Genomic DNA, 22,229 nt, shown 5'->3' with positions numbered 1-22,229 from the left:
CTTTTCTATATGGTATTGTTAGGTCACTTTGGTTAGAAATGATCAGAGCAACAGTTCTGAAATTTAGCAATGTGCCTTGTGTAACCAAAAACCTGTTAATTCCTGCAAATATTCATTTCACATAACTGGCATGATGAAAAAATATTTGCAGCCAAACTCTTGAGAGTAGTTTCTAAAACCCTAATGCACGATGACTTGTGCATGTGAGTACTTCCATTGGCTTCAATGAGACTAATCTCATGGTTAAAGCTAAATATATGTAATTCAAAGCTTTGCTGGACTGGGATTTAATACCGCTAATTCTCTTCTCACTTCAACTGTGTAACTACCATTAACATTAATGAGAATTATGCAGGTGCATCAATAATATAGCTATACAGCCAGTGAGTAAATAAAGTGGCAATATTATTTACATTACCAGTAAATAAAAATATTCCCTTCTCTCCAAACTGACACAGAAAAACATTAAACTTCCCCAACTTATTCCTCCTTTCTTAAATTTACTTTTTTAAAAAGCTTTCACTGTAAATGATCTTTTTACTCCTAATGTTATGAATTGTACAACAATAATTTTTTTAAAAAAAGTTTTCACCTTTCCAAGCATCCTTCCTAGGAAGTAATAGTGTCTGGCATAAGAATCTCCAACGAGCATCTGTGCAGCAGGGTTGGGGTAAAGAAGTCCTTCATTAGTGGTCTTAAAAAATCCCTGGTTAGGGTTAAATCCTGATTTAAGCAGTTCATTCAGAAATTCTCTAAAAATTCCACCACCATCAATACCAGCTTCATCCAGGCCATGTGCGTTAAGTAAATGAACACGAATTCGCTTTTTCAGATCAGGTTCTGGGGGAAAAAAGTTGAGAAGAAAAGTCACATACAAGAACCTATACAAAGTTTGTTTCAGGGAAAAAAAACACACGCACACTACACTTAGATGTCAGTACAGATATATATATATATAACAGTGTATTGTGCTGTTGCAGAAATCTATTATTGGCTTGAGTTTGAGATGGTTGCATTACTCAAAAGCAGAGAAGTAATTTGTGAATAATACAGCTCATCCCAAATGAATGCTACAAAGACTTCATACCAAACCACCTGGACACATATGCGGTTTATAAAACTTATTTTACAGAAAAACTATTGTACACGGGTTTTATTGAGCGTAACAGTGGCACCATTTCGGGTGTCTCTCCACCTGTAAACCGAGTCTCTTTTCGCGTAGTAAGTTCAACTATATCGGCCTCAAAGGCAGAGAGAAATTATAGCAACCTCCATGAATTTTTTGAAATAGCTACTCTTTACATAATAATGTTGGGAGTTTAAGACCCAAAATCTTCCAATTTAGCAGGTTTAGAAACAAATGCTATGCATCTCACTAGAAAAGAGGGTTGTCCAGCTCCTCCATTAGATAAAACATTTTTAGTCCAGATGCATGTTCTGGTTCATGAAATACTGGATCTTAAATCTGTCACTAGTCCAGGACTGAATATTATCCATCCTGCACCTTAGATCTTACTGTAATTTCAGGGGATGAGGTGTGGAAATTCCTCATTAGGGAGGCAAAGAAGAAAACATTTTTTGTCATTTTTTTTTTAAATAAAATGGAAGGCTGCTGTTTGAAAGCTGATCAGAGATTTGGATATCAGTCGTCATCTCAGGGAAATGATTTATAGGACCAAGTCCAGTTGACAAAGGACATGAAAAAATATCACATACTGTACACACACACATACACCTAAAAGGTGTGGTGTGAGGGCAATACTGACTGATCATGCCCGTTCAAACCTCCTTATCTGTACTCTTCACATTAAGTTCCTGATCCTGCTATTTGTTGCAGGTGGATAGACTGCTGCACCCATATACAGCCCCAGTGAAGTCTTCACACTTGAAAGCTGGTTGCAAACACCTACATTTTTTTTTCTTTTCTTTTTTAAAAGTCTGCCTGAAAGTTTTCTTTCCTCCAAAATTATTCCTGCCCAAAGCAGAGGATGGGCATTATTCAGTCCAGGACCAACACAAGTATAAGGTTTGACATTTCATAACTTATAATGGCTGGAAACAGGAGATTTATTCCATTGCACCGGGTAGCGTTCTAATAGGATACATAACACTTGCTCCTAGGCCTGTCTAGATTATAGACCTTAAAAGTACAGGATTAACTATATAATTGTCACAGGGATTTCTTACATTTCATTAGCTGTAATTCCTCTGTCCCTCAGAACTGTGGAAAGTTGGGCTCAGGGTATTTAGGGAGCCGGGCTTTACAAGGGAGGGTACAAAATATAGTACCCATTTATTTTTTCCCCCTCTAGAAGATTTCAGACAACATTTTTCTATGAAACATATAGCGTATATATGACGCACAATCAAGTGGGAAGGAGGATATAAACTTTTTTATCAGCACTTGTTTGGGCCAATTCCTGTCACTCTGTTGTTGATCAATGTGACCAATACCAAACAAATGCTGATAAAACTTTATTCCATTGCAATACATACTGTATATAGCACATCATATATGTAGGTAATATTCATGAGATTAAATTGCAGTATCTTGTAATAAATGCCAGCTTTACATGCATTCTGCCCAATAGTCCATCTCACCTGAACTACTGCTAATATTCCTGTTCTCTGAGCAACTTCACTCAGCTACTTTAAAAAAAATCCACTAGTCAGAAAAATGTTTTCTGCTTTCTCCCACTACAGAATGCCCTCTTCCACAAAAATCATACTGGCCTGAGACACAGAATCGGCAAGGTTCAGCTCGGTACCAATGACAGCTGTAAAGTCCAATACCTTATGATTATTCAGCAATAGAAAAGGGAGCGTTATACCACTGAGAAGAGGAACTTCTCAGGTTCAGTGACATACATTACTTGTCAGGAAGTTCATTAAGATATTAAGCATTACATTTTATATATGCAAATGTTGTTTTGAGTCAGAGCTTTTTTAAATTATTAGTTATAATTTCTCTCTTCCTGTGAGTCCTATATAGTTGGTCTTACAGTAAGTATGTATCTGGCTTACAGGTGGAGGAAAAAGGTGGTCCCAGTAAAATTTTTAGAAACTGAAACAATTCTAAAATAGTTTTTCCACAATATATGTGATGACATCTACAGTATACATGTAGGTGTGGTATGGGGTAAGGATTTTATCAACACTTGTTTGATGTGGCCTGCATAATTCATGACTTTGCCACTCATGATCTTGAGGCAGTCCTACTAATACATATAAAGGGGTCTTTGTCTCCAAAATCTCAATTCGATTCCACTCCACTCCTATTTTTTAAAATGATCTAGACTGAGTAAGCTACCACTGAAGCATTAGTTTATAATGATTCTCTTTTACTTGAGTGCATATGGAAAAACTGGCTGCCTTCTTCCAAAATCAATGCCCATTGCTCTTTTGTGATCTCTTTTCCTATTGATCACTTCTAAGACCTCATCTATGTTCACTCAATCTTCCAGGTCCATTTTAATCAATTCAGTCTATGATCCTGAAACTATCCCTGTTACAGTTTCTAGGAATTTCTTCTTTTCTATACTACTCACTGTATCTGAACCACCCCGGATCTAACTAGAACTATGCCATACAACTATGCTGACTCAAAAATAAACAATGAAATAAATATAATGTATGTTTATCACCCACTATAGCTGCTGTTGATTAAACCAGATTCCACATGTACAGGGTTTGGACTGAAACTGAACAGTATTTAAATATGTGTGTGTGTGTATATATATATATATATATATATATAGAGGGGGGGGAAGGGAATGTGAGGTGGGATGTGGAAAATAATCTATAAGCAGCATGTAAACAATTATTCTATGTTTGGAATGTATCTATATCTGGCATGGAGGGGTCATCTCTAAGGGGTCAAAGGATAGTTCAAACTCCATGCTCATTCTGTGTCTTCAACGAGATTACCAACAAGTGTGTTAGTTGATAATACATGTGACGATAGTTTGGGGATAGAGACTCTTGTCCATCTGGAAATGGAAGAAGACCACTGAGTCATTTCATATAGGTCAAACAGCCATCATCAGTAAAGCATTTGGTCACTTCTGATGTAGTAATCTGAGCTTGTAAATTAGAAGTGAAAAACTTCATACCATTACTAGAACCCCTTTAGTGTAAATGGCTTTTAGTCTCGTTTGACACATACACAATGACCTTTAAAATGAAAACAGGTTATACATGTATGGAAGGGAAAGCAACAATAATATGTAGACTTACTTAGCCCTTTTATCCACAGAACTCAAAACACTTTTAAAAAAAGAGCATAAAGTAATAGAGCGGAGCAAAGAGTGGGGAAAAAAGTCTGCAAATATTAGTTCAGATTCAAAAATAAAGTTTGATTTGACTGTTCTTGAACCTTCCTGTTTGCATTCTGTGACCATATGAGAACTGAAGCTTTAACAGAGTGAATACTTGCAAAAAGCTCACTTGAGGCTTGAATAAACAAGCACGTGCTGAAAGCAAATTTTAAATTATGTTTGTAAATGTTTGTAAAAATTCACAATTCATGCTATGTTGATTAGTTACATAAGCTACCTAGTCAGAAAAAAAATTGCGACTTATGTAATAATCAACCCAGTGTGAACTATGAACATTCATAACCTGTCTGAACAATTTACAGACCAAGAGTACGTCTATACTACCCGCCGGATTGGCGGGTAGTGTTCGATGCATCGGGGATCGATTTATCGCGTCTCGTCTGGACGCGATAAATCGATCCGCGAATCGACGCCCGTACTCCACCTCGGCAGGAGGAGTAAGCGGAGTCGACGGGGGAGCCGCGGCAGTTGACTCGCCGCTGTGAGGACAGCCAGGTAAATCAAACTAAGATACTTCGGCTTCAGCTACGTGAATAGCGTGGCTGAAGTTCCGTATCTTAGTTCGATCCCCCCCGCTAGTGTAGCCCAGGCCCAAGATTTATTTGCTGAAAAAAATTACAATTTTGAATAATAAAAACATTTGAAAAATTCATATTTTGCTTCCTTTCTTTTCCTGTTTGTAAAGTTCAATAATTTTTTAACCAACTACTCCCAGAACTCTAGTATCATCTCCATTTTTGCAAAGGCACACTGAAGATATGTGACTTGCCGAAGGGCACATGCATCTTGAGTATACGACAGCCATGGACAGAATTCAGGTCTCAACTACCAGTTCTGTGACTTATCCATTTTTAACCACCACCACCACCACCGCCACACCAAAGGTTAATAAATGCACACAAAAAATATACAAGTTAATTCACCTTCTGTTCCTACAGTAAATATAATCAACAATTGGATCACACATCAGATAATATAGGAGTGCTTGTCGTATGTTGCCATATTGTGCACCTCTTCTTAAAACAGAGAGGCTATCATGGATACACCACAGACCCAACCTTCAGTACCACATTTTCCCTGAAGCAACTATAAATATCTAGTTACAAGAAAGAGTAATATTAGGACTATATTAAGGCAACCAACTGAAAAGAATCAATAAAATACAGTACATTTCCCTTTCCTTTTAAGCATGAAAAAGATCTACCAAAGTCAGTGTTTAAGATGATTAATTTAGTAGCTTTGAAGTTATAAAAGTTTAAAACTAGCAAGGCAGATCTCCCCGCCCAAGATTACTTCAAATTTAGTGGAGTTTAAAACATTATGGGGCTGTGAAGCACTTCAGTTTTGCATCTCTCTCTCACTTGTAGGTGCCAGGGATCTCAGAGTTCGGGATACCGCTTCTTCTTCTTTTCTTTTTTTTAAACCTTCCAGTCGAGTAAAGGCAAATATATAATTATATGGTGAGATTTATACACTCAATCAATGTTATTTTTAGTATATTGTAGAACTTCAATGCAAACATACCATTTTCAGGGGAAAGTTTGTCATAAGCATCTTCATAAATATAATTTCTTCGGATCGTGACATTAATTCCATCCAGAAATGGACCATCTCCTTGAACTTCCTGTTTATCTGCATAGATCAGTCTTTGAAAGATCTGGTAAAAAGAATAGAAAAAGAAATCAAATAATCATACTGAAATCTGCAGTTTCAGTAAAGAGGGGTTACCTTATCAGTAACTATTGTTCTGCAACAGTTGCTTCTGTGCATTCACATGCATGAGATTTGTGCCTCTAGTGGCCATTTATGGAACTGCATAACAAAGCCATACCCGCTGGGGGGGGAGGGGAGGGGGAGAGCACTCTTGAGCTAAGACAACAAAATGAATTCCATCTGCCTAATGGAGTGCACCCCGCACACCCTGACCATCTCAGTTGCTCCTGCCTAGCCAGCAAAATTCTGACATACAAAGAACTCCAAGGCAGAGGGGAAAGTGATGAGTATTCTGAATGTACAGAGGCAACTCTCAAAAAACAAGAGTTACTAGTAAGTAACCCTTCCTTGTTCAAGGACCTCTGCGCTGCCTCACTTATAGGAGATTAGCAAGCAGTGCCCCCAACAGAGGATGGTAGGCAAGGACTTAGAGGCAAAAATAGACTGTAGCACCACTTTACCAGACCGATGCCAAGTCCAATTAATAACACTTAGTGAAAGTGTGACCAGAACTCAGTGTTGCTGCTTGGCAAATCTCTACAATAGGAACCTGTCTCAAACAAGCTAGAGAGTCCGCCATAGATAGCCCTAATGGAGTGTGTTTTTAAGACAAGTGGTACTGGTTTTCTGGCTAAAGTATAAGAATACTCAATACACCTCTTAATCCGGAGGGGGGGGGGGAATTGTTTACTAAATGGTTCTGCCTTACACCTCTCCCTATGGCAACAATCAATGTTAGAGTATTTTAAGGGCTTAGTCCTGTCCAGATAATAGCACAGGGCTCTTTTCATATCTAAGCAATGTACGCTGGACTCCCTGGGTAAGAATGGTTTCTGGAGAAGGAAACAGGGAGGGAGACATACTGCAACAGATGGAAGTTGATACCACCTTCAGCATAAAGCTGGGTGAGATCTCAAAATGACTTTGTCTTTATGTACTACTGTAAATGTTAGAAAGGCCAGCAAGCCACTGAGCTTGTTAACCCTCCTAGCGGAAGTAATATAGATTAAAAATGCAGCTTTGATAGACAGGTACCTATGGAAGCTTGAGACAGGGGCTCACAGAGTAGAACTACCAACAGTTAAAACCCTGGTCAAATCCCTGGCCAGAAAGGTCCTTGTGTGCTAGGAAAGGCATTAACCATCTCTTAAGAAACCTGGAGACTGTGGGATGAAAGAATAAAGACTTGTCTAACAAAACAGTAAGAGGCAGAAACAGCAGCTTAATAAACCTTCATGGAAACTATTGCTAAACCTTGTGATTTGAAATATAAGAGATACTCAAACTGCTGGGGCTCCTTCGCATGATGGGGTTAACCCATTACTTTTCACCCAACACATAAACCATGTTCCATTTTAGTTCTTTCATGACTAACAGTAGTGCTTGAACACTCCTAACTTCCATGGATCTTATGTGTTCACTATCTTTGGTTCTTCTGGTGAAGAATCCTCCTTTATTGATTAGAGAGGAGGTGTGGGTGCAGAGGAAGATGAATGGATGATTCTCTGATTAGCTGGAGAAGATCTGTATATCAATGTTGCCTAAGCCACATTAGTGCTATCAGTAGGATACTGGTTCTGTCCTCTCTGATTTCCTTATGATTCTGGGTATCAAGGGAATGGGATGGAAGACATAGATGACTGCTTCAATACAGAAGGAATGCATCCAATAAAGATTTCTTCTCACTTTAAGTCCTGGTGCAGGACAGATGACATTTGGCATTCTGACTAGACATGAATACTTTGATTAGAGGTTGACCCCACCTGAGTAAGAGTGAAGACACTCCTGACCAGTTTAGGGACCATTTGTGTTTGTTATAAGAGTTCATGCTGAGTGCATCTGCATATATACATTCCTCTTCTGCTAGGTGTGCTGCTAGTGGGTGAATGTGATGATGAATACATCAGAGCCTCCATACATTCCTTGCCTCCATAGATGAAGTTGAGAATGTGCTCACCATTTGTTGATCCACTACATGGCCACGGTATTGTCTGTGAGCACTGGACTATGCGATGTCTGGACAGCCACAAGGCCTTTAGAACCCATTTTACAGACCTGTTCTTCAATACATTGATGTGCAATCTGGATTCCCAGGTGTTCCAGTGGCCACATGCACCACAACCCAGAGTGCAGGCATCTGTGGTGACTGTAACAGTAGCGGATGGAGGAGTGAATTTTCTCTGCTCTACCATCAACGAAGTTGTTGAAGCACCTGCAGGAACAAGATCAGCTTCCTTTTCAGACTGTGTACATTGGATCATCCAAGTTTACTATTAATACTGGTATGAAGCAAGGCTGTGTCTTAGCGCCCAATGGCTTTGGCATTTTCTTCTCTATTCTTCTTAAGTACATCTTTGGAAATGATCCACCTGGCGTACTAGTTGAATCAAGGATGGAAGGCAGCTTGTTTAACATCAGACAATTCCAGAGCAGAAAGCATGTCATCCAGCTTACTATTCAGGTTCTGCCTCTCTCAGGTGACACTGCATTCATCTCTAATTCACCTGATGAACTGCAGGTCATGGTGAACAAGTTTTCTGATGCATGCACCAAGTTTGGCACAGTAATCAATATAAAAAAAACAGTTGTCATGTCACAAGGTACCAACATTCCACCTAAAATCTATGTCAATAATGAAGCTCTGGACAACGTGGATCACTTCTGCTATTTTGGCTCAATTCTTCCCAGCTCACCTAACTTGATAGGGAACTTGATATAGAATCGGCAAAGCTTCTGTTACCTTTGGCAAACTTAACGTCATGTGTTTGGAACAAGTTGCTAACCCTGAATACAAATGTGTCTGTTTATCAGGCTTGTATCCTTAGTACCCTCTTTTATGTCTGTGAAAGCAGGCTTACCTATTCCAAGCAGGAGTGGAGACTGAACAGTTTCCACTTCCGCTGTCTCAGAAAAATCCTTAGAGTTACTTGGTACCAATGGAACACTGATAACAAGACCCTTGAGAGAACTGGACTACAGTCTATGCTGAACGTTCACAGGCTTTGCTAGTTAGGACATGTGGAGTGCATGCCTCAAGATTGTCTGCTGAAAGCTGTGCTTTATGGTCAACCTAAGAACTGCCTGCAATGCAGAGGAAGGTCAAACCTCTGATACAGAGATAAGGTCAAGCAAGTCCTCAAGAAATTCAGCATTCCCTCTGACAATTGGGAAAATCCTGCCAATAATTTTTCAGTTTGGAGAAGCCGTGTTAAGACTGGTGCAGTCACTTCAACGAACCATCAGAGAGCCCAGGCTGAGGCCCTCCGGTGAGCCAGGAAGCAGAGTATGCTTCAACTTCCATCTGGTGTTTGGACCTGTAGTCACATGGGAAGCTTGGCCGCTTGTGCATTGGGCTCTTTTCCCATACCACTGCTAAGCATCGACAGACCAGCTTTGTCGCATCTTCTTTCATCTGTCAAGATTTTGGATGGCCATGCACTGGATGTGTGATGAGATACTATCTAGTGTTGATGGTGAAGACAGAGGATAAGGCCAAACGTCCTTTGCTGGATTGAGTAAACCCAGGAGAATAGGAAAAGCAAATGTCTTTTTTCTGTGCTTGCATGATGCTGAAAAGGGGATCAGACTGTCTGAAATTCCACTCTGTAACTGAAGGATATTAGCCATTCTCCCTATCAACTCCTGAAATAATTTCTGGTCATCAGGAGGGGAGATGGACAAAGTCTCCATTTCATCTTCAAGTAATATATATTCCTCTATGGGAAATTGCTCCATTTCCTCTGGGCATCTCCTCCCCATTGTCAATCTTCTTGAGGAGGCAATAGCGCTGGTCGTATCTGTGCCAAATGTTTCATTTGAAGGTAGCGGCGCCTGAGGCGAGTCAGCTGTCAGGAAAACTCTCAAGCCTTGATTGAGCTGCTTCAGTGCCAGAAGGGGCATTGGTGCCTACATTCTCATTAGTGCTGAAGTTAGTGCCATGCTAGTTTTGGCAGCATTGAGCAAAACTTTCACTGGCTCCTGAATGTGGGGCCACATTAATAATTGAAGAGGTCCCCTCATAAGATCTTTCAGACATATGGAGTTTTTGGAGAGGGAAGTCAGCTGGGCTTTCTGGAGCAAATTGGAGAAGTTAGCATATTCAATTCCAAGGGAATCCCATGCTCCTGAAGGATGTTCTGGATCAATACTGGCAATGAATATTGAAGTGCAGAGTCAAAACGCAGAGGTGTAGCCAAAAGCTTTGATAAACAAACCTCAGCCATGAGAGAGGAAAGTCAGTGGTGCTAGAGACATGCATGCCAGTGAGGTGTCTAAGTCACTCAGCATTGAGGCGTCAAGCTGAGGAGGAGCGTGTATTAGAGGCAGTGTCGAGACTGGTAAAGCGTCTCCAAAAATTATATGAATCAGAGGAGAATGAAAACAATGTTTCCTCCCTTGTTCTCCTCCTTGGACCCCTTCTGCAGATCAGAGTACTTCCTCTTTTCCTTTCTCTTCCCCAAAACAGGGGCACTAAAGTATCTGTAAGCGTGACTCTCTCTCATGATGTCAAACTTTGCCAACTCCAAGGGCAATGAGGGAGTCTTTAGTGTCATCGCAGACTGAGGTGATGGAGAAGTCTGTTTTGACAAGAGCCTGCAGTCCTGGATAGTGCTGGGCCAGAGGGTCAGTTCCAGTAAGTGTTTGCCTCAGGGAGGTCAACCTCAGCCCCAACAAAGAGGGCTGCACAAAGGTCTCTTTACAGTAGGCCTCGGCAAACAGGCACACCTTGAAACTCCTAAGGGAGCACTAGGATGGTTTGGCTAATGGCTCAAAGAAGCCTAGTAAGCCTGCAGTCTTAGCTGTCTGTCAATAATAATAATTATATATGGAGATATACGTATCTCATAGAACTGGAAGGGACCTTGAAAGGTCATCGAGTCCAATCCCTTGCCTTCACTAGCAGGACCAAGTACTGATTTTGCCCCAGATCCCTAAATGGCCCCCTCAAGGATTGAACTCACAACCCCGGGTTTAGCAGGCCAATGCTCAAACAACTGAGCTATCCCGTCCTCAACCAAGGAGTAAAGGCATGGCAAATTGGGCACTGGCACACTTGGTGAGCCTTTCAGGAACACTAGGCACCAAACATGTGCATCTGTCTCTAGAAAGATTGCTGAGCAAGATGCACAACTTTTGGACCCAACATAACCGCAGGATAAATGAAGGCAAGTAGCCTCAACTACTCCAACTATACCATGTGTAATTAACTAACTAATTATAGAAGATAGATTAGGCTAATTAGCTCACAGACACAAGGAGTAGTTCCATTTAGCTTTTAGCAGTAGCAGAGAAAAAACTGGGGTGGTCATGGGGGTAGGGGTAATACTCCCTTATATGGACAGAGCTGATCATCATAATGTGAGAGCATTCTGGCACCCTTAGGAGGCATGGCTTTGTTACACAGTTCCACAGCTCAACACTAAAGGAGTTAATCCTGTAAGTGGAAATGCACAAACAAACTGGGACTGGATTACTCAAGTCCTAGCTGTACAGAATGTATACTGAAAGCCAATGAACAATAATCTCAAGTGATCTAATCAGAATAGGATGTTGAATGGTTTGGAAAAAATACCTATCAGAACTTGCATTATCACATTGCCATGCTATATGAATATGTTTTAAATAAATTTTTATTCTCTACTGTTTCCAATCTCTGATACAAGCCTAAAAATACACATTCTTTTTCTACCAAATTTATCACTGTCCTTTCAGTAAACATTGATTTATTTCCCCCATGAAACTATTTTTCATTTCCTTGATGGTGCTGGTACACAATGATTCCAACACAATTCTGGGAATAGTCTGTTAATTAACTGATGCTGTAGAGCCAACAGAAGCAGCTCAGAAATTGTTTCTAGGGGTAACATCACAATGGTAGCATTAAAAAAAAAATCTTGTGGGATTTGAAAAAACATGGCCCTCAAAATTATACACTTAAGATCCAGAATGCATTCATAATCAAATTATAAACAACTATAAACAATATATGGAATTGAAAGTCACATTTTTCCTATACAGTAATTAAGTGTTCCTTTAAGTCCAACTACCACTGAATGCAGAAACTTAAGTTCTGGGCATTATTTCCCCAAAATGACTCTCGCTCATATTGTACTGGGTTAATGAGTACACTGTATATGAGAATCTTGGATCCTGCAATAAGATCCAGGTACATGCACTGTGCATCTACTTGGAGCTCTACTAACTGCAATGGGGTTTAGTATTGGTGCAGAGGTCCACCCACATAGATCCAATTGTAGAATCTGGGCCTATGCTTGCTTATTATACAGCATTACCATTTCTCAAGTGATGTTAGCATAGTCTGTCCTTCTAAGTAAGGAAAAACTATTCTAAAACATTGTAAAAAAGGGAAAATAAATTGAAAGACATAACAGTAAATCTTGCCCAGCATCTTCTGCATTGTAGTGGCCATGCAAATACTGGGGACAAACAGGAGCCACATGGCCTGATTCTCCACTGGATAGAGGGATGGGATGATCTGAGGCCTGATTCCCCACATAGTTGAACTCACTGTATTACATTTACTGTAAAAATCCTCAAAATACACAAAAATTAAAAAAATTAAATACCTTTACTCTTTCCTCAAAAGGAACTACAAAAGGTAGCTCCGTCAGAATTGCAAGTTGTCGTTCCTCAGACACAGAAAGAGGTGCTGGTTCCAAACCCACTTAAAAATATGAACAAAGAGTTTATCAATTTTGGTAAAAAACTGCTTTTCTAATAATCTTTACTTTGTAAAAATAAATTCATAATTTGCATTCAATCAGAAAACTACGTACATGAAGACAACTGATTTAGTGGAAGCGAAGTAGCCAGCTGTAAGTTGGCTTCTTATGAGCCTTACCTTCCTAAAATATTGCAGTTTCTACTGGTAAAGTGAAAATTGAGCAATTAAAACTTACTGCAGACAAGATGTATATAGAATGATATGCTATTGTGGTTTTTAATCTCCTTTAGAAAAATCATGTTATTTTCTGCTTTTCTAAATGTTGTTTAATACAATAGAAAAATAAAATTTTAAATATTAGAAACTTATCAGCTAATTAAGGGAAGGTTGTAATTATTATTTGCATTAAGGCAGCGCCCAAAGGCCCTATCACACTGACCAAAGGGCTCCATTTCCCACAGTAATTTGGTGTACTTAGCTTTCAACCATGGAATCTGTTTTTGTCCAGCACATAGGGTGACCAGATGAGGGAAAGAAAAAATCGGGACACATTGGGGGGGAGAGGGGGGGGGGGGAAAAAAAAAAAAAGCGCTGCCGGCGGATATCGGGACAAGATCGGTCGGGACGTGAGACACACCACGTCTGGTCACCCTACCAGCACACCAATTTTGGCATGACACTTTAGTGCCTCAGCCAAAACCCAATGAAGTCAACTGATTTATTTCGATAGGCTTGGGAAGTGCAAAAAAAAGACATTTGTCCTGTGATCAAATTAAATTTCAGTACCCATGGAAAGGTGAAGGGAACATCAAAAAGCTACATTAGCTGCTTGAGTGAACAGCAAGGAGAAAATAGCCAAAGAGCATAAGGAGTTAAAGGAAAAGGCTTCCACTCCAAGATAGTCTCAAACCATGATGCAACTCTTTTGGAACTTTCTAGGTGTATCCCATAAGGAGGTATTTAAGAAATAGTTCCCATTTGGGTTTTGGATACTTAAAGTATATCATCTTAACCTAATTTAATAGCAAGAAAATTAAGTCAGCTGGGCAGATGCCTCATATTACAGCAAACGAATTAAAGTGCAGCGTGAGACATGAAACCAGCACAAGATGCTATGGGCTTTATTAACCTCCTTGATTGTGTCGATGGAGATTCATCTAGCTACAGACCGAATACCAGATAATAAAGCCCCAGACATTTTCACTTTCTTGCTTATCATCAGAGCCAGAAAAAAGCTGCCTCAGAGGCAAGGCCAGGCTGTCTGCAGACAAGGTAGGAGAAAAAAAAAAAGCTGAAGTAAATAGTACATGTAACTAATGGGGCCATGGAGATTACACTGGCATTTGCAATCCTTCCTTTGGCATCTGTTTATGGGGTGGTGATGCCTGGCTGCCCTTCTGCAGCTAGGCACCACATCAATGATCATTATCAAAAGGTGCTGTACTTTAAATTTCCCAAATCATTTCTAAGTAGAGTTATTTTAGGTACTGATTTAGTGTGACATGACCCCACATATTAGTATACTTGATGAATATTCACTTTTGGCAAATCTCAGCATTGCAAGCCCCTGGAATTTTTGATAAAGTGCTTCCTTGAGGTTACTTAGTTTCTTAGTAAACATTTTTAATTAAAGTCAATGTATGCTGCCTCTTAAGCTAAGGGTTAAAAGCATTTTAAACAGAAAGTGCATGTACAGCAAAGGTAAACCACTATCCAACTTGGACAGTTCAATTATTCTGGTCAATTAGTCAATTTTATCTGCATTTCTCCATCAAGGTTTCCATCTTTAAAAAGAAATATTGGATGGAGTCATCAATACACAGTGCATTTATAACTCAAGAGTCTGCCATTTAAGTAAATGAAAAAGCACAAACAAACACTACCATATGTGATTCAGCAGTACTTTCAAATTAATTGACTTTATCCCATATGGAGTCAAGTGGGATTAAACAGATCATACGTATATTGTTATACGCTTGTTTTCACACAATCATGTTGATCACACCTTTCTTCTTGTCAGTGAATTCTGTGGTCATGAAAGGTGCCAGACTGACAACCCTGGAGGCTGAAGCACTTTATTTAGCTAAAGGAGGAGGACAGCACAGGCAACTGCAGCATGCGTTTCCTCACACACGTGCCTTATCCTGGACCTTGACAGGTCACTTGCAAAGGGGAGGGGTAGTCCACATCACCCTGATATTCGGTCTGTCCCATACAAGCAGCTATAAATTCTCTAGGCGATGTGGACGGACGTGGTGGTGGATGGAGGGTCACAAGCAAAGTTACCAATGGCATAGCAAACATTGTATAAAGCTAGCAACGACGACTCATGGTACAATATTGTCTTGGTCATTTCTATCAGAGCTTAGCCTAGGTTTTGCATTTTGTATTTTGTGATAGTTATTTAGTGGAGTTAAGATGCAAAAGGATAATAATTGTGTCTTGAAACTCTGTTTTGCTGAAAGCAATATTGATGCTTCTGGTCACAAGTGCTTTGGAAAAACACTGACTCAGACCAAGGTGGAGCTTCTGGAACAGGATGTGCCAGTTTACAGACCTGAGCTTCCTGTACTGAGAGTTGACTCCCAGGACACAGTGCTTGCTTTGGCACAAAAAGCGCTCCAACTGTGCCGAAAGCACCACTACCTTCTGGCGGAGAATGAGAGCAATGCTTCTAATGCAATACCGTGGGCTTTAATGTCAGACTTACTCCTTCCGTCTACACACACATTACACTGACCCAGGGTCCCAGGACCCTGTAGGGCCTGAGCCCGGGTCAAGCCTTGACCCAGGGTTTCAGCATTATTGTTTTGCAGTGTAGACAAGAGCCCCTCAGGACTCAGGTCCTGGGAGTCTTCCAAAAAGCATCCCAAAATCCCATGGGCCACCTTCTTTTGTCCTCTCTATCCCAAGCATCTTGAATCTACTCTACTGAAAACAGAACAACCCTCCTTGGTGTACTGCTGCAGCTCAGTGAGTCAGCACTTAACACTTCCATTGTCTTCTGATTACCAAGCTGCAAACACACCATCAGAGAGCCTTCTGCGTTTGTAATGGAGACCGACCATAACAAGCCTTTTGCAAAGTGGTCATGGGAACACAGCCTGATTTTGGTAAATGTCTGGTGCAAAGCCAGCAAAGCTGTGAACTTTAGAAAGAGTACCAGGAATGACCACGCATACTAGCACATAAGAAAACTGGCAGCTGCCTAGTGCAGGGAGCAGATTAAGCAGCTCTAGAACAAGTACCAGAAAACCAGGGACCAGAACTGCACCTCAGGCAACTTTCTAAAACCATGCCCATTTAATGAGGAGTTTGACCTGGTACTGGACACTGCACCAAGCACAGAGCCAACGGTGGTGCATGATGACTGGGATGGTACCCTGCTGGCCCCTAAATCCAACATGGAGACTGACGGGAACAAGCAGCAGGCACCAATTGGGGACTATGAAGTCACTGTGTTGCTGAAACTGGTCCCAGAGCAGGCTTTGGAACATGAGCAGCAGCACCACATTCTGGGTCCACACTTGGAGGAGCAGTTTGATGCACCCCTTGAGGAACAACCTGCTGCTGAGCCTGCAACAAACTCAGAATGGACAGAAGTCACCCTTGAGCCCGATAAGTTTCTGACTCCATTTTAATGTTTATTACTACAGTAATGGGAGGGATTTCTGCTCTATGAACCAATAAGTTATGAGAAGCCCCAGCTAGCAGCATGTATCTGCTAATGGCAGATTTTATACTGGTACCTTGGCGTCCCCCCAAGCAGTTTGGAGTAACATCTCCCTTTGCCAGTTGGGCACCACAATAATTTATGTCCTCCAAAATGCGAAAGGCCTGAAATGATAGAAAATGCTTTTGTAGCACAGCCACTGATGGCAGCATTCCCTCCCCAATCCAAGTAGTTTTTCAATGTTCTAAAATCAAAAAAGCAGCTTTGCATTTTTAACTTATCATCGTGCCTGAAATTCTTTTGCTGCCATTAACCAAGCTGCGTCCAGGGAGCTTCTGTGGTCTGAAGCATCCTTCTCACAATAGACTGAAGTTCAGTTTATGTCCTTGAAATTCTACAAGGATTTTTCCTGTGCTCCTGCAAGTGAGCTATTTGAGATAACAACCCTCTGTTTCTTGTCCTGTTCCAGGCCCCTTGACCTCTACTGGCTGCAGTACCTCCACATTCGTGGACTGTTCAAAAAACAAAAAAACACTGGTTACTAACCTTCTGTAACTGTTGTTCAAGATGTGTTGCATATGTCCATTCCAATGTAGGTGTGTGCGTGCCCCAAGCACAGTTGCCAGAAATTTTCCCCTCAATGGTATCCATTGCTTTGGCTCTGGAGCTCTCTGGTGCCATGCGCTCATAGTGCCAGTTTAAAGGGGCCGGCCGACCCCAGACCCCCTCAGTTCCTTTTTTCCGGCCAACTCCAATAGGCGGGGTAGGAGGGCAGTTTTTGGAATGGACATGTGCAACGTCTCAAAGAACAGTTAAAGGTTAGTAACCGTTTTTCCTTCTTTGAGTGATTGCACATGTCCATTCCAATGTAAGTGACTCCCAAGTAGTTGAATAGGTGGTGGGCTCAGAGTTCACAGACATGCTGACCGCAACACAGCTCAACCAAATCTGACATTATCCCTGGCCTGCTGGGTGATGGCATAATGAAAAGAGAATGTATGGACTACAGCTTTGCAAATGTCCTGAATAGGAACCTCTGCCAGAAATGCTGCTGAGGATGCCTGTGCCCTTGTGGAGTGAACAGTTAGTGGGTGTTCCACTCCCACCTATCCTAGTTCATAACATGTGTGGATACATGATATGATCCACGAGGAAATTCTCTGAGCAGACATGGGAAGACCTTTCATCCTACAAATAGCTGGGTGGACTTCCGGAATGGTTTGTTCCTTTCTATGTAAAATGCTAGTGCACATCTAACAGCCAATGAGTGAACTTCTGTTCTTTCCTGTTTGCATGCAGCTAAGGGTAGAAAACTGGCAAGAAGGCCACTTTTGGGAGAAATGTGGGGTGAGGATGCCACTGCACCTTATCTTTAAAGAAAACCATATATGGCAGTTTCGAAGTGAGAGCACGGATCTCTGAAACCTTCCTAACAGAAATGATGGCCACTAAGAAGGCCACTTTCCAGGAGAGGTATAACAAGGAACATGATACTAGCAGCTTTAATGGTGAGCCCATAAGCTTTGATAAGACCAGATTGAGATCCCAAGGAGGGACGGGCTCTCATACTTGGTGGCCCGTAAAGAAACACAGACATCTCGTGTGAGAACATGAACCGGTTATCAACCTGAGGGGGAAAAAGCCGGTATCACTGCCAGGTGAACCTTGAACAACAAGATAACCAAACTCCACTGTTTCAGGTGAAGTAGGTAGTCCAGAATGAGCTGCAGCGATGACCTTGTCGGCAAGACCTCCATCTAGTCATCCCAGCGGGCGAACCACTTCCACTTAGTGAGGTAAGCGGCCCTGTTAGAGGGTTTCCTATTAGCTAACAGAATCTGTCAAGCTTGCTTCGAACAGGCTGGCTCTCCCAGATTCAGCCATGGAGCTTCCAGGCCATCAGGTGGATGAAGCCAAGGTTTGGGTGGAGCAGATGACTGTGGTCCAGAGAGATTAGGTCTGGGTGCAGAAGGGCCTGGGGGTCACCACAGAGAGGTCGAGCAGGGTGGCGAACCAATTCTGGGGGAGGGCCATGCCAAGGCTATCAGGATGACCTGCACTCAATCTTATTTGATCTGTAACAGAACCTTGTGTATGAGTGGAATAGGAGGGAATGCAGAGTATAGGTGACCTTTCCACGGAAGTAGGAAGACATCCGTAAGCAACCCCAGGCTGTGGCCCTGCAGGAAGCAGAGCTGATGACACTTCCTGTTGTACTGGGTCTACTTGGGGAGTCTCCCACTTCTGGAAAATGTTTTTCACTAAATCCGGTCCAAGGGACCACTTGTGGTGATCGGAGAAAGACCTGCTGAGGCAATCCGCCAGCCCATTCTGCGATCTTGGCAGGAAGGAGGCCTTGAGGTGAATCGAATGAGCTATGGAAAATTCCTACAGCCAAATTGCCTCTTGATGGGCAGGTGTGTGTGTGTGGACGGGAGGGGGACAACATCGGCTGAAGGCACTCCTCCTCACCTTCTGCACTGGATGGGTCCCGCGGTACCAGCTCCTGGTACTTGGCACCAGCCTCTGTACCAGAGTCTGGATCAGGGACTGTCATCAAGTAAGGAATGCCTTGACTGGGGTCTCTGCATGGAGGGAAAACTGCCCATGAGTTCCAAAATGGTCACTGCATAGTCACCAGACAGTGGCCAGGGAGCCAAGTACTCAAAGGCATCGCCTGGCTTGCATCCACCACTGGGTAGGGCCAACAGGAGGTATGCTGAGGTTGACTTCTGGCACAGGAGGAGTACGATTCCACCTCCAACTCCAATGACGAGGAATCTCTGCCCTGCGACCACACCGGAGTGAATCCCACTGGTGCTGGTGATAGGTGCCAAGGAGGGTAGGACCAGGACAGGTCCATCATGGCCGACTTCCCTTTAGATAGCAGCATGGGTTTTGGAACTGAACTGTAACTGATGGCCACGTGCTCCCTTCTGTCCGCTGGCACCAACCCTTGTACTGCTGGTGAGGGTGGCACCAATAGTAAGAAAAGGTCCCTGGCTGCAGTGAAAGCCTCTGGTGTGGATGGCATTGCAATAATGCTGGCATCACAATGACCCTCCAGTGCTGACATCATCCAGGACTGGAATTACCAGTGCCTGCGTCAGGGCCAGAGTCAATGGCACCGACTGTGAGCTTCACCCAAATACTTCAGGCAACTGGAGTGCGGGTCGCTCAGAGGCATAGCCTTGTTGCAAGAGGCATGGCTCAGTACTGGGAGCAGAGGAAACACCGCTAAATAGCTGCTAACTGACAAAATATGACTAATCTGAAAATATATACAGACGGCAATACAGTCCACAGAGGACTTGCAAGAGCAAGAGGAAGTTCCAGCAACAGTCACAAGCAATAAGAAGGAACTGAGGGGATGTGGGGTCGGCTGGCCCCTTTATACCAGTGCTATGAGCGTGCCGCACCAGAAGGCACCAGAGCCGAGCCAACAGACACCACTGAAGGAAAATTTTCCAGCAACTGTGCTTGGGCGTGCACATACCTACCCTGTTTCCCCGAAAATAAGACAGTGTCTTATATTAATTTTTGCTCCCAAAGATGCGCTAGGTCTTATTTTCAGGGGAGGTCTTATTTTTCCTGGAGCTTCGGGGCCTTATATTCCGGGGTGGCCTTATTATCGGGGAGGTCTTATTTTCGGGGGGATGCCTTATATTACAGCGAGAGGCAAAACTGGAAGTAGGTCTTATTTTCGGGGGATGTCTTACTTTCGGGGAAACACGGTACATAGGAATGGACATGTGCAATGACTCAAAGAAGAAGGAACATTTTGTGATGAACTTATGGTTGAAGTGCTAGAGAGGGCCAACAAACAGGTGCAATACCAAAGACAGAGATTTGTGGTTAGAGGAAAGGCCTGGCAAGAGGAAAGGCTCAGGCTGGCTGCACAGCTTGAGGACAGAGTTTTAGCATGGGATCAAGCACCTGCTTCACAAATCCTGGAACAGGAATGGCAGCTAAGATAGGACAGAGCTCAGCAGAAAAAGCTGTCCAAGTGACTCATATCACTAATGACCGTGAAAGCAGCAGCTCCTGCTGCATCACCCACACCACAATCTAAGTCCCGGTGTGCTACCTGTGCTATGGTTCAGAAGCAGCTTGGAAGCCTCAATGGCTGGGTGGCCCAGGCAATCAGGCCCCATGAGTGCCTGGGCAGGGCAACCTTGCCCATGCAGCCCTCCATATTGACCCCCTTCCATTGTGGATGCCTCCATCTCCCTCCCACAGTTCCACATGCACAGCAAAGGGGGAAAGAAGGGAAAGGAGAATGGGTGGCCAGAGGACATGCCACAGTAGGGGGTATGCGTCTCATACGTGGTTTCACTGTTCACACTTGTTCATGTACTTTGTTTTTATTGATTTTTTTCCTGTAAGATTCTGTTGTTACTGATGTTTTGGTGTGGTAATGGCAGCTGGCCTCCCTGGAAATGGGTGATGGTTGTACTTTTCTAATACATGTTTATAAATAAAGTTTATTTCATCAAGAAAGTTTATTGCTATCACTGCTTCACATCATGTAATCAAAATAATAAAGGTAAACAGATTATCATGAACAATTAGGAATTAGCATGACAATACTATCCCTCAATACAGTTATCTATAGCAATTCAGATTTCAATCACTTTCTTAAATCATTCCATACTGTGAATAATTCCCCACCTCCCATTTCATAAGTGGTCATGTCATTCATTAGTACATTGCATGGCACTAAAATTTCACACTCCACCCCACAATCAATGAGTCTCCATACCACTGCCACAAACAAGCAAGTTCATAAAGGTACTATTCCTTCTCTTCCATTGGGCCACGCAAGTCCATAATGTGGGAGCACAAAGCATCCTTGACTTCTGTTGCCTGAATGCATCCAACTGCATCGAGGGTAGCAATTCAGCGGCCCCTCATTGTCATAGATTCCATTCGGGGGGAAATGGTGCACTTCTGGCTTCACAAAGATTGCGAAGAGCATAGTAATGTGGACAGTACTGACAACACTGGAATCCAAATGGGTCTGTAAACATTTCAAATGGGATTTCAATCTGCCAAAACAACAATTCTGCACCTGCTGAGAGTGTAATTAAACCACGTTTTGCCAAGGGCCTCTGAAATCAGTGTAGTTTCACAAGCCAAAGCAGATATGCAGCTCCCCAGAATAATGATGGGGACAGTAACTCCGTTTATGACAATGTCATTTGGTGGGAATAGTGTCCCAGCCTGTCCATGAATTTAGACTCCTGAGCAGCAAAAAACCCTGGCATCATGAACTTTCCCAGTGCAACCCACAAAGGTGTTCATAAATCACCCTCTCTGGTCCACAAGGATCTTCATATTAATGTAGCAGTATCCTTTGCAGTTTATGTACTCATGTGCTCCTTGAGTCCCAGCTATAGTCCATAGAGCTAGCTTTGTATTTTATTTAGCAGTAATACAAGAAACCTACGGGCCTATCCTATTAGTTTAAGCAATTTGCATAAGGCTTTGAGGCCTATGAGCCGTAGCATAATTTAGTGGCTCAACAGTGGCCCTGAATTCTGGGGACCTAGGAACATTGTGCTTAAGGGGTAATTTGTACAAAATGATATATGGTAACCGCAGGAACATTGAATTGATACTAGGCTTGGATATTTTACTATAGAAACACTAGCAGATGCTTAACCATGAACTTGCCATGGCAACAAATTGACGTGTATAAGTTGAAATAATTAATATATGAACCTACAGAACGAAGACACAGCAACATTACTAGGGTGAGGAAGTTAGATATGGACAAAGGAGGCTGGGCATTTGTATGAATACCCATGGCAACTGTCAG

At 42.3% G+C, this 22,229-nt stretch overlaps 1 protein-coding gene across 1 annotated transcript in view; it reads right to left on the bottom strand.

Annotated features, from left to right (window-relative positions):
• The window catches only part of UBE3C (ubiquitin protein ligase E3C), a 201,894-nt gene that overhangs the window by 87,279 nt on the left and 92,386 nt on the right, over positions 1-22,229 (bottom strand). The window contains exons 16-18 of the mRNA XM_026652083.2: positions 12,638-12,735; positions 5,862-5,994; positions 593-840 (exon numbers count right to left, since the gene is read on the bottom strand). Of these exons, the coding sequence (XP_026507868.1) occupies positions 593-840; positions 5,862-5,994; positions 12,638-12,735 (479 nt within the window). The remainder of the gene's footprint in view (positions 1-592; positions 841-5,861; positions 5,995-12,637; positions 12,736-22,229) is intronic.

Source organism: Terrapene carolina, unplaced genomic scaffold (assembly GCF_002925995.2).
Source record: "Terrapene carolina triunguis isolate 2854851 unplaced genomic scaffold, T_m_triunguis-2.0 Scaffold111, whole genome shotgun sequence".
Classification (NCBI taxonomy): domain Eukaryota; kingdom Metazoa; phylum Chordata; order Testudines; family Emydidae; genus Terrapene; species Terrapene triunguis.
This window is presented reverse-complemented; position numbering and strand designations above follow the sequence as displayed.